At 53.1% G+C, this 12,524-nt stretch overlaps 1 protein-coding gene across 2 annotated transcripts; it reads left to right on the plus strand.

Moving 5' to 3' along the window:
* Nucleotides 1-368: 368 nt before the first annotated feature.
* PPP1R3B (protein phosphatase 1 regulatory subunit 3B) lies at nucleotides 369-11,788 on the plus strand. 2 transcript variants are annotated; one of them, XM_031941457.1, is made up of 2 exons: nucleotides 369-566; nucleotides 8,227-11,788. In XM_031941457.1, the coding sequence occupies exon 2, from the start codon at nucleotides 8,247-8,249 to the stop codon at nucleotides 9,099-9,101; it is 855 nt and encodes a 284-aa protein (XP_031797317.1). In that variant the 5' UTR covers nucleotides 369-566; nucleotides 8,227-8,246; the 3' UTR covers nucleotides 9,102-11,788. The 2 variants fall into 2 exon arrangements, with proteins under 2 accessions (XP_031797317.1, XP_031797316.1); XM_031941456.1 differs by lacking the exon at nucleotides 369-566 and adding an exon at nucleotides 1,389-1,632.
* Nucleotides 11,789-12,524: the final 736 nt, after the last annotated feature.

The raw sequence follows: 12,524 nt of genomic DNA on the forward strand, positions 1-12,524 counted from the left end.
CTGACGGGGATGGGGGCGGGGGCAGAGCCGGACGGGGCGGGGGGATCCCTCTGGGTATCCATCTTCAGGGCCTAGCCCCGTGCCAGGCACTCAACGCCTGTTGAGTGACTGAGGGACCACCTGACAGACTGTGAGGCGGTTCTGGATGTCACCTCGCCGCGTTCCGTCCCCTTTTCATTTCTACCGGCCGTCTAAGCCTCTGCCAGCGGAGCGCCACGCTGCCGGCACGCCGTCTCCTCAATCTTGGCTCGCGGCCCATCACGCGGCGGGCAACCGGCCTGCGGAGCGCTGACCCACCGCTCCGACGGCCGACTCCGCTATTGGCCGGCCCCGCGGCCTGAGCCCGCTCATTGGCTGGGGTCCGTGGGGGCGGGATCGGAGGGTCAGGTTGGCCTGGGGAGCGGGCGGCCTGGTGGGGCAGAGGCTTAAAGCTGCCCACGGGCCGCGCCCCGCGGGAGATGACCTGGGCGCCGGGCGGCTGCACCACCCGGCGCTGGCCCCCGAGGGGAGGGAGCAGAGGCTGCCCAGGCCCGGCTCTGGACGGCAGAGACGGTTAAGCTGAGCCGGTAGGTCCGAGCTTTGGGAAGTGGTTCTGGGCTAGGTTCGGTCCATCTCGCAGATGGTCCGGATCTCCTAGCCCTGTTCTTGGGGCACCCGGAGCCGAGGCGGCGTCAGGGGGAGCGCTAGTTGTTGTCCGGATGATAGAAAGGGGGACGCCGGGTTTGGGACAGCCCCCCCCCCCCATCCGTTCTCCTTCCGGGCTATGGAAAAGACCCTTCCTCTCCCCCTCGCGCACGAGGTCCCCAGGGTTCCCACCTAGAAAATCGGGGGGATGGGCAGGAAGCTGGGATGGGCCAGCACCCGTGGCTCCCAGGAATATCTCGGATTTTTGTGCCCGGGAGGTCCTGTCCTTCTAATCAATTCCAAAACAACCGGTCCTCAGTTTCCTCCTCTGTAAAACGAAAGTGCTGGACTGTCTGACCTCAAGCTCTCCCTTCCCCTCCCCCAGTCCTAGATCCTCCTGGGGCCGCCTCTGTATTCCACCCCACCCCCATCTCTGCTGGGCCTCCCCGCATACCAGCACACACTCATCCCCAAGGTCCTGAGGGACCAAAAAGGGACCCGGTTCCCCCCGCCCCCCCATCCGCTAGGTAGCCTGGGACGAGTAGCTGTCCCACTCTGGGCTGCCCTGGTCGAGGCTGCCTCAGTTTCCTTCTGGAGTGGTGTTTGCTGGGGTGCTCTGTGGCCGCAGCGCGTGGGGCTGGGGGCTGCGGACACCGGAGCGATGAGCGCACGGCTCTGTGCCCCCTCCCGCACTTCTCCCCGACCTGCCGGGCTGTATCGCGGGCTGCCACCCGGGGGAGCTCGCGGGGCTAGTGAGTGGACCAGGATGGGGGGCGGGCCCCTAGCTGCTGTTTCTCCGGTTCGTCCTTCCGCTCCTCCTCCTCCTCCCTCTACTCCCCTGATGGATCTCCTGCAGCGGGGCCCGCCCTCCCTCTCTCCGTTTTCCGTCCAGGTCGGCGGTATGCGCACGTAGTCCCAGTTTAGGGGCTCAGGCTCCGCGCTGCCCCAACCACCGTCTCCTCCTCCCCTTCACCGGGAGAGGGACGGGGTTCCCCGGAGCCCTGCTAGGTGAGTGAGAGGCCGTCCTCTATGCCGGGATGGGGGAGGGACAGCTAATTCTTCCCCTCCCTTATCCCCCAATCTTATCCAGGGTCTGCCTGGGGGTGGGGCGGAAGGTTAGTCAGAGATTCACTGCTGGAGGAACGGCCATCGAAAGCTCAGCGGCCCTCGGCCCGGCCTAAACAGGTTTCGGGCTCCTGGGCCTGGGCCAGGCCGAAGCACCGGGTCCCCACCGGCTGTGAACAAGTCACCGGCCCCTTGCAACCTCAGTTTCCCCATCGTTAGATGAGTGGCTCTCTATGGATCCCTTTCATCAATAGCTCCAATGAGGCACTTTCTGGATGTCAGGCCTGTTTCTACCTCTCCTTTCCAGCTCTAAATGCTAGAGTGAGCCCGGGGGAAGGGGGTGGGCTGGGCTCTCTGGTGGAACCGGGTGCTGTACACGCACCTAAGAGATTCAAGAGAGGAAGTGACCGGCCCTTTCTTATTAAGCTAATTGGTGACTGCCTAGTCTCAGGCTCTGGGGGCTCTTGCAGGGGAGCTGCCTGGTTTCCATGGATGGTTAGCCCCAGAGGGGCCATCTTGCAAAGGAATCAACCCCAGTGAGGCGGTCCTGCAAGGGGCCAGTTCCTGCCTCCCAAATATACATCTTCCATAAGGTCAGAACTGTGTAGCTGAGATAGGGGGTGGGGAGAGGATGATGCTGTGGTCCAGCTGGCAGCCTGCAGCTGGCTTTTGGGGAGAACAGAACCAGAATGTAAGAGTTTTGCTTTCACCCTGCATCCCCCCCATTTTACAGCTGAGAACTCCAGAACTAGTGAGAGGCTGTGACTAAAGTGGGGAGGTGAAGGGCTCTGGTCTTGGGATCTGGAAGACTCATCTCAGATACTTAGAAGCAGGATCTACTTGGGCAAAGGATTTGCTCTCTCAGCCTGTTTCCCAATTTGTAAATTGTGGAAGTTGAACTTAATTTCTTTTTTTCCTGTTTTTTGTTTTTTTTGTTTTTTGCTGAAGCAATTGGGGTTAAGTGACTTACCCAAGATCACACAATTAAGAAGTGTTATGTCTGAGACCAGATATAAACTCAGGTCCTCCTGACTTAAGGAGTGGTGCTCTAGCCACTGCACCAACTAGCTGTCCCTGAACTTAACTAAATTTCTAAGAGACCTTTCTAGCTCTAACTCAGCTTCGGGGAAAGAAGAAGTTGGGCAATTTGAGTACATATTGGGGGAAGGCCAACATTAGAATGAGACCAAGCCTCTGAGGAGGATTTGAGGTTCTTGTGAAGGGCAGACCTGCCATGGGGGGGGGGGGGGGGGCGAAGTAAGGGACTCCCACCACACAAGAGGCACTCCTGTGTAAATTGCCACTGTACTTTTGGGATTTTCCAGAAGGGCCCCTGATTTTGGAAATAAAGTAGGTAGTGGAGGCTCATATATGTCTGGCAGCCCTGCGGGGCTTGAGGAAAGCTGAAGAGGGAGAGAGCAAAGAGAAATGCCTGGCTTAACTTGGCTGGAATCCTTACTGATGGGCTTATCTAATGTTAGAGTTGTTTTGGTTTCTCATTCCCTTCCCCCACCTCTCTTCCTTCCCTAAACAATCAGACTAGCACTTATTAAACCAGGCAATGTGCTGTATACAATGACAAAAGGCAAACCCTCACAAAAGCTCACCTAGGAAAGTGAAAGCCAGGGACAGGTGCTTAGGTCTAAAGTCCCAGACTGTGTGAATGGGGCCAGGGAACAGCTGATTGACAACCAAACTGCTTTTGGTTATTGGACCCAGAGGTGGCCAGAGTGGGGTAGTGAGGGAGGGCAGCATTCTGGGACTGGCTTGAGCTCATTCTGGACAGTTTGAGAACCAAGTGGGCTCCCAGGGTACATTCTGAGGTCCATTCTCCCATTTTAGGAGATACAGGATAGCACGACTCATGAAACGCTTTCCAATTGAGATCTTTTCTTTAGCTACTGGGAGCCAGTTCTCCTTATCAGTCAAGGCCTGTGGCTCTGCAAGGGTCCCCAGGGCCTTCTGGGACACTTGTTCAGGTCATCCTGTCCATTTGAAAAGAACCATGAAGCTTTGTCTGCGCAGTGGGAGATAGCTGCTTGTTGCCGTGGAAACCACATTTTATAGAAGGCTGTCAGGATCGGCTCTCTTAAATACCCAACTGTTCAGAAATTATGAAAAAGAGCCCTTGGAGACTGACTGGCTGGTCCAATCTCCTTTGCTGCCCAGAGGAGGAAGCTGGGGCCCAGAGGAGGCAAAAGATCTCCCCAAGATCACCCATTAAGTGAGAAAGTGAAATGGATCTAGGACCTAGGTTTCTTGACTGCCAGCCCAGGACAGTGTTCATTAGAACATGTTGTTCTTGTGACCTTGGTAGGATTCCAGGCTTAAGAACTGAGGGCTCTTGGTATCTGTAGTCTAACCCTGTGGTGGAGAGAGAGAGAAGGTTTGTGTAATATGAATAGCTGTGAATGGATGAAGGGAATGGAGAGAGAAATGGATGGATGGATGGACAGGTGGACAGATGGAAGGAGGGAGGGAAGGATGGAGAGATGGAGGGATGGATGGACATTTGGTTGAATGGAAGAATGGAAAGAGAGTTGGAGGGAGGGGAGAAGGGATGGATGGAGGAATGGACAGATGGATGGATGGATGGATGAAAAGAGGGATGAACAATTGGATAGATGGACTGCCGGATAGAGGGGTGGGCAGGTCGACATATGGATGGATGGAAGGGTGGATGGAGAGATAGGCAGGTGGACAGATGAATAGACAAATAGAAATATGGATGGATAGATGGAGGGGTGGATAGATGGAGGGATGGACAGCAGGCATGTAGGCTGTAAGGAAGAAAGTCTGGATTTGAATTTGGGTTCTCTGCTTCAGACTTCAGGGCTCTCTGATGATACAAATAGGTTTCTGGGTTTCGGGGGAGGCTTCCAGCCTTGGGCTAGTGGTCAGGGGAACAGGCTTAATCCTGTGCCTTTGCCTGAGAGCAGCCTCCAAGACTGGGGCTGGAACTTTTGGGGCCACGCAGACGAGTCTATCATGTCTCTGGGGAGGCTCTCTCCCACCCCCACTCCCATCCAGTCCCTGCTTAGAGCCTGCCATGGCTTCCAATTCTGGACAGAACAGCGAGTCTTCCTGAGACAGCTGTCATAAAAGGACATAGGGAGGGTGTTGAAAAGTACATTCCCTGCTGCCCTCACTCTGTGCTTGGTCTCCCTGTGTCCTTAGAACTGGAAAGAAGCTCGGTCTTACAGCAAAGGAAACTGAGACTCAGAGAGGGGAAGGGTCTCAGCTGGAAGGTGAAGTGGGTGCAATAGAGTATGGGGCCTGGAGTCCAGAAGACCTGAATTTGCACCCTGCCTGTGACATGTAGTAGCAGTGGGATCCCGAGAAAATTACTTGAACCTCTCCTGGCCTCAGTTTTCCTGTCTACAAAATGGGTGTAATCATAGCAAGTACGATCTCCACAAATCAAGCATGAGCTATTATAACCTTAGGTCAGTCAGATAGGAAGGACCAGAGCCAGGAACCTGCCCATTTCCTCTTTCCTCAAGCTGGGGCGGGCTCTTGGGAGGGGCTGTTCTCAGCCCAGCCTCTGGAGAGCAGGTCCCTGCTCTGTCTACCAGGACGTTCTCACTCTGGGCCAGGCTCTTGGCTCCTGTCCACACTGTTGCCCTCAGGGGGGATTCTGGGGAGGTCCCTTGTGGGATGCATTAGGAGGCAGAAGACATGGCTTTGAACCTGCTTAGGTGTGTGACTAACCTGGACCTTAGGCTTTTGTTGTTGTTTGCTGGGACAGTGTGGGATGATGGATAGCCAGGGGGCTGGACTCAGAGCCAGGAGGGCCTGGTACCTAGGAGACATGAAGCAGCCCAGGGACAGCATCAGCCAGGGCTGCTTCAGACTGGATCAGCAGCATCTGCAGCCGGCCTCCCCCAGGGATCTCCTGGAGACAAGGTGCTGGAGATGGGGACGAGAGGCCTTGGCCTGGCTTCTGGCAGAGCTGGACAGTGCCAGGCTCCCAGGGCCCCCGGGTCTCCCAGGATAGCCGCCTCCCCAGGCCTGCTAGAGAGGGTGGTGTACAAGCAGCAGGCCCGGAGCCTCTGCCTTCAAAGCTGTGGCTCTGGGTCCAGCACATGCTGCCCCACCTTGGGGCCTGGGGGGCAAGGGAGGGGTGCCATTGACGGGGGGGGGGGGAGGCTGGCGCCCAGGAGAGCCTCCGGCCTTATTTTGTGCTGGCATCCCTGCGGGCAGGGGTGGGGGTACTGCCATCCAGCAGGTTTGTGAGAGGCTGGAGATTTTCTACCCAGCAGGAGATAGGCCCAGAGAGAGAGGGTTGCACAGGGAGGAAGCGTCAGGCTGGGATTTATTCTGTTCTCTGGGGCACAGGAAAGGCTCCCCAAGACTCGGGACCAGCCAGCAGAGCAGGAAGGCGGGCACTACCTGGTTCAGCAGAGAGAGGGTCAGAATGGCACCCTGGTGTGGGAAAGCCCTCCCAGGGACCCAGGCCAGGAAGTCTCCGAAGCTCTTCCTGTCCAGAGCTTTGAATGATGAGCCAAGCTGGGAGCTTTCAGCAAGAGGCCCTCTCTGAGCCTTGGTTCCCTCTGTTGTGAACACCACTTGTTCTTGTAAACCTTAAAGCAGAAGTGACCAGAGGTGAATCTTTGTTCTTAACTGAGGCTCCTTCACTTGGGGCTAGCCAGCAGTCTAGTCTTCTCATTTGAGACTTTCTGAAGGTCCCCCAGCAAAGTCTGGATTTGAATGCAAGTCCCCCCCACTCCAATTACATCATGCTTTCACAATTTGGGGTGCCAGGGGAACAAAGCCCGCCGGGATCCTTGAGTTCACACCACACCCCAGTATTTCAGGGGATGAGACTTTGGGACAGGCCTTGGATTGTCTGCATGAAATCTGGCCCCCCAGACAATGGGAAAGAGGGTTATCAGGACCCCAGCCCTTTAATAGGGGAGGAGATCATGCTGGGGAACAACCTCAGCCCCCCCTCTTTTGGCAGGAGAAGGCGTCACCTGAGTGACAGTCCAACCTACCTGTCCAATTCAGGGACAGATTTTAAGACTGGTTTTGCCATGATCTTGCTCTATGAGTTCAAAAGTTGTTTTCCTAAGGGGGTGTGTATGTAGATTTTGTATGCTTGGGTTTTTTTAATGGGGTCATTGAAATTTGTTTGAATGGTTCTTTGAACCCTGGAAAAGAGATGGGAGGCTGGCCATGTCCACTGTATGTAAAGGGCAAAAGACTTTCCAAGTGGATTTGTCTCACAGACCATATTGAACTTCTTGATAAAATTCATTTATTGAGTACCTGTTTTGTGTGGCTCAGCGGGCATGTGAGCACCTATTGTGGGCCAGGTGCTGTCCCAGGAGCCAGGGATACAGAGACAAAGGGGCGGCTTTCAGTCTAGCCAGGGCTGTGTCCACACGCATATAAAGTGTTTGGGGGACACAGGCCCTGGCAGCTGGGGGGGCTGGGAGTCGCTGTAGCTTAACTTGAAGGCAATTGGGTCTTCTGAGAAGTCAAGGTAAAGGGATGCATTCTAGGCATGAGGGGCACCTGTGCAAAAGTCTGTATAAGTTGGGGGGTAGAGCATCATATGTGAGGAAAAATAAAAAGGCCTCATAAGGGGCCTGAGGAGTGTATGAAAGAAAGACTGAAGAGGAAGGTTGACTGGAAACCACTTTAAATGCTTTATTGAGAACCTTAGGGATATGAACCCCATTAGTTCTTTCTTGCCTTCAGTAAGCTTAGATTTGATGTAGGGAGTAACAGAGATATCTAGGCAAAATGCTCTTGAAAAATATCAAGGAAGCCCTTCCTCTCCTCTCCCCCAGTTTCAACCTCTTTACCCCAGTGGGAATCTGGGCCATATTTGCCTTCCATAGTTACTGTAGCCAGCACTGGGGCCTTCCCTCTTCTTCCTCTCTGAGTGTTTGTGGGAGACATGGGTAATTTTTTGATTCTTGGTTTATTTTTTTGCCTCTTAAACTGCAATCAACTTTGTCCATTATTCATTTTTTAATCCATTATTTGGTTGTTCTTGACCTAAATTCTAACTCTACTAACTATGTAACACTGGATAAATTGCTTTTCCCCCCACTGTTGTTCATTTCTAGAATATGAGACTTTGTTTTTTTTGCCCCTTAAATTGCAATCAGCTTTGTCCATTATTCATTTTTAATCCGTTATTTGGTTGTTCTTGACCTAAATTCTAATTCTACTATGTAACATTGAATATATTGCTTTTCCCCCCACCCTCTTCCATTTCTACAACCTGAGACTTACGCTGACTCGCATTTGGGGGACAGCCAGGCTCTAGGTTAATTCCCCCTAGTTTAGCCATTCGTTAATTTCCCTCGCATGAGCCGTGGGCCCACGGCCAGCTTCCCTCCCCCATGTTTGCTTCCCTGTCTCTGCTTGGGGCAGGGGCTGGAATCTAGCTTCATAACCTTGGCTTTCAGACTCCCATCCGGATCTTCTCCCTTTGAGGTTGCTAAGCCTGAGGGGCAGCGAGGGCCTGGTTTGCCCACCGGCCGCACTGACCACTCTCTCTCCTGCTCTCTTCCCTCCCAGGGTCCTCCTCCTTGCCCACCATGGCGGTGGATATCGAGTACAGGTACGGCTGCATGACTCCCCCTTTGCGCCGGGACAGGTTTGCCTGCAAGATCCTGCCCAAGCCCACCAAGCCCCTCCGGCCTTGTATCCATCTGAGTGGCCGGAGCGAGACCAACGGCATCGTGGCTCCGCTAGTCCAGGAGAAGAAAGCCAAAAAGCGTGTGTCCTTCGCAGATCACCGAGGACTGGCCTTGACCATGGTCAAGGTGTACTCAGAGTTTGATGACCCCCTGGACATCCCCTTCAACATCACTGAGCTTCTGGAGAACATCGTGAGCCTGACCACAGCCGAGTGTGAGAGCTTCGTCTTGGACTTCGAGCAGCCGTCCACTGACTACCTGAACTTCCGCAACCGGCTGCAGACCGACCACGTCTGCCTGGAGAACTGTGTGCTCAAGGACAAGGCCGTCTCGGGCACGGTGAAGGTCCAGAACCTGGCCTTCGAGAAGTTGGTGAAAATCCGCATGACCTTCGACACGTGGAAGAGCTTCAGGGACTTTGAGTGCCAGTATGTGAAGGACACGTACGCGGGCTCAGACAGGGACACCTTCTCCTTCGCCATCAGCCTTCCCGAGAAGATCCAGTCCTACGAGAGGATGGAGTTTGCTGTGTGCTATGAGTGTGGCGGGCAGACGTACTGGGATAGCAACCAGGGCAGGAACTACCGGATCGTTCAGGCAGAACTCCAGGGCATGCAGGGAGGGATCCCGGCCCAGACTGGGTCTGACTTGGGGATTTCCCTGGATCACTTCGGGAGCCCTCGGTGCTCCTACGGCTTGTACCCGGAATGGCCAAGTTATCTGGGATACGAGAAGCTGGGCCCTTACTATTAGCTGCCTTGTCTGTGTCTGGACGGACACTTGTCTGTGAGGTTCTGGATGTGTCTGGCTGAAGGGTCCTAGGGCCTTATGCCGAAGGCCTCTGAGCTCCTAGCAGCCAAGGAGAGACACAGAGGGAGTCCCACCCTTCACTTCAATGCCAGCCGGTCCAATCAGGATTCTATCCCACTTGCTACCACTGGTGACTTGGCAATAGACTCTGGTGCTGGAGCCACGACCGCAAGAGTAGGGGTGTTGGGAGGTGGAATCAGGGGTCTTCCAGGTACTCCAGGGCAACAATCACTAACCAGGAGAGGTTTACAAAGTGCTTTCTTCACACCAGCCCTCGGAGGGGTAGTGTGAGTGCTTTTAGCCTCATTTTACAGAGGAGGAAACTGAGGCTTTAAGATGGGAAAGGTTGAGTGGCAGGTCTCTCTGACTCACGCTGTCTTTTAGCACTTGTGTGTTGCATTCAGCTGTGCTGGGGGACATTGTGGCCTTCTCCATGCATTTCTTAAAGCACTAGGAAACGTTGCTTCCAAATGGGGGGACGGTGACTGTCTCCCCTTCTCTGGAGGGGCTGTTGTTGCTCACTGTTAGTCTCTCCTGATTAATGCTGCTATTCCTCACCTGACAGACACTGAACACTCACTTTTGTTGTTAAGTGTTACAGTTAGTATTGGACACTAAATGTATTTCCCAACACGGTTCCTCTTCCCTTCAGGAAAAAAGAGACAAAGTAGGTAAGTCCTGCCCTCTCTGCCCTCTTCCTGGCCCATCATGGACGGGACGGCTGCGAGCCCATCCCAAAGCCAGCGCCCTGATGGATTTTGGCCATTGGCCAGCCTCCTTGTCCCCACACAGGCTTTAAGGGAGTCTGCTTACCTTGTAAAGCTTCCGTCCCTGTGATTGGGCGCACCTGTGGCCTGGTGCTCCCTGTTCTATAGTAGCCTCCGTTCCCCAGGTCAGTGATCTCGGAGGATTACACAGCAGGAGAATGAATGGGACGGCGATGTCTTCATGTCCTGCTGAAACAGCATGGAGGGTAGTTTACTGAATAACTTCCAAGATCAATCTCAGTGTGGTAAACGGGTTACCCCAGGTCATTTTAAACTTGACCCTTGAAAAGAAAGAGCCAGTTATGGCGTAGTACATTTGGAGCTGGAGACCCGAGTTCAAATCCTCCCTTGACCACTTGTATGGCCTTGTCCCAGGATTTAGAGCCCCAAAGGAACTTAAAGATAATTGTCTAATCTCTTTTGTAGGAGGAGGGAACCCAAGCCCACCTGTTACCTACTCAAAGTCACTTTGCTGGTAAGAAGTAAAGCTAGAATTCAAATCCAGATTAGGGTCTCTGGACCTCTGTTTCCTCATCTGTAATGTGAATGGAACTGCTTGTTTATGTCCTTTCCTGGTTCCTTGCAACTGAATCTATTCCTTGCCTTTGGGAGTGTGACCTGGCCTGGGTCAGAGCTAGAATGGGAGGGGCAGCTCATACCTAGTCCCAGGGGGGAGAGACAGCTGCTCCCTGACTCCCTAACAGAGAAGCGGGTGTTCAGGACCCACAGAGATGGGTGAGCAGGGTCCCTGCCCTCTCCCTCCACTAGAGATCTAGGACTAGACTGTGCTAATTATAATCATATACAATTATATATGTGTGTGTGCACACACACACATATATAATTGTATATGATTATAATAAGCACAGTATAGGGAACTCCAAGGGAAGAAAAATCCCTTTACCAAAGTCAGCACCTTCTTCGCTATTTACTGGCTAAGAACATTGCCAACAGGATGAGAAGTTAAGTCACACACCCAGCATGTACATGAGATATTTTTCCCAAGTCTTCTTGGCTTTGCCCCCCACTGCCTTTAATTATCTAGGAGGATGGATCAAAAATCCTGTAAGCTAAGAGAGGTCACCTTGTGTTCTTCACGTCCTTGAAGACTTTCAGTGATCTGGAGCTCACTCCTCAAGCCCATTTCCCTGCCCAGTTATTTAGGAAATGAATCATCTGTCACAACTCTCATTCCCATTCCTCTTCCGTAATGCCCTCTCCATGGCAGACGTGCCAGACTAAGTGCAATAAATGAGCCCAGTGACTCACTAGCTCTGGGGGAGCATAAGCTTTATTTTTTTTAAGGTAGATTTACAGTGTGGGTGAGTGGAGAAGGAGATTGAAGCTCTCTCCTCTTCCCCGAGGAACATGGAAAGATTTTCTTGGGTATCCCAGATTCAGCGTTAGAGGAGGAAGGGTACTCAGTAGGACATCCTCGGGGAAGGGAATCCACACCTGGATGATCCCACAGGTGCTTGCTGTGGAATCCAAGTCCATCTCCGCTCCTTAAGCAACAGCCACCCAGCAGGAGCCATCAGGGAAGTGATGAGCGGTAGCAATGGCCGCCTCTTGCCTGAGGTGATGACCCACCTGGGGCCTTATGTAGTGGGACAGGCGGGGTTAGCTCCCAGACACCTGCTGTTCCTTGAAGCCCCACCAGCAGTGGCAGAGGGCCCTTTTCAGCCCATATGAATGTACAGCCTAGGAATTTTCTTCTGCCGTGTGCTCACTAGTGCCTTGTAAAGATGTTTCTGTGTGTTCTTTCAGAAAGATATTTTTGTATACACATGTTCCAGGGAAATGCACTTTACAATCAGGGATGGGTGGGCACCAAGCTCTCTATCAAAGAAACTGGGTTTTATTTCTAATCTAAATGATGAAAAGGCAATAAAGCTTTCAAACCAAACAGGCCTGTAGCTGTTGTTCCTCTGTTGGGCAGGTATGGGTAGCTGAGACCGTCCATCTCATCTGACATGCTTATGCAGGAGGAAGAGATGGAAACAGATAGGAGGGCTGTCGCCAGGATTGTTCGGGGTATTAGTCACAGCTGTGATGCAACCAAAGAAGACTTCCCTTATCTAATGCCATCTGATGTCTAAAGAGGAGAGTGGACTCCCCCACAGTCACACAGCCTTTTGTGCTGGGGGTATAAATTAGGACTGAGCCCCAGCCCTGCCTCGGAGGACTCTTGGAATTTTCCGAATCTGGTTCCCATGTGCATAGCAGAGGATAGGAAGAGTTTCCCTAGATCATCTCTCCTAATCTCTTGGGGGTATTTCTGGGGCTTTCTCTTCTGATCCTCCCCCTCGTGTACCCATTGCAGATGCAGAGATGCCCAATGGGACACCTTTCCTGCCGTAGCATCCAGAATTGACTTGGCTAGCTTCAGGCACAGGGCATCTCTGCATTGTCTCTTTCCATGAGGATCCAGGAGCTCCTGTCAGGTCTAGACAAATAGGGCACTAGAATAAAAAGACTATGGAGATCAAAGGCTTTCTACTCCTTCCCCTATAAGTAGCCATTTAGCTCTTATCTGTTTCAGTGGTTCTCAAAGTATGATGTAGAGAATCCTGGGGATCTCTGAAACTCTTTTAGGGGG

Source organism: Sarcophilus harrisii, chromosome 6, assembly GCF_902635505.1.
Source record: "Sarcophilus harrisii chromosome 6, mSarHar1.11, whole genome shotgun sequence".
Classification (NCBI taxonomy): Eukaryota; Metazoa; Chordata; class Mammalia; order Dasyuromorphia; family Dasyuridae; genus Sarcophilus; species Sarcophilus harrisii.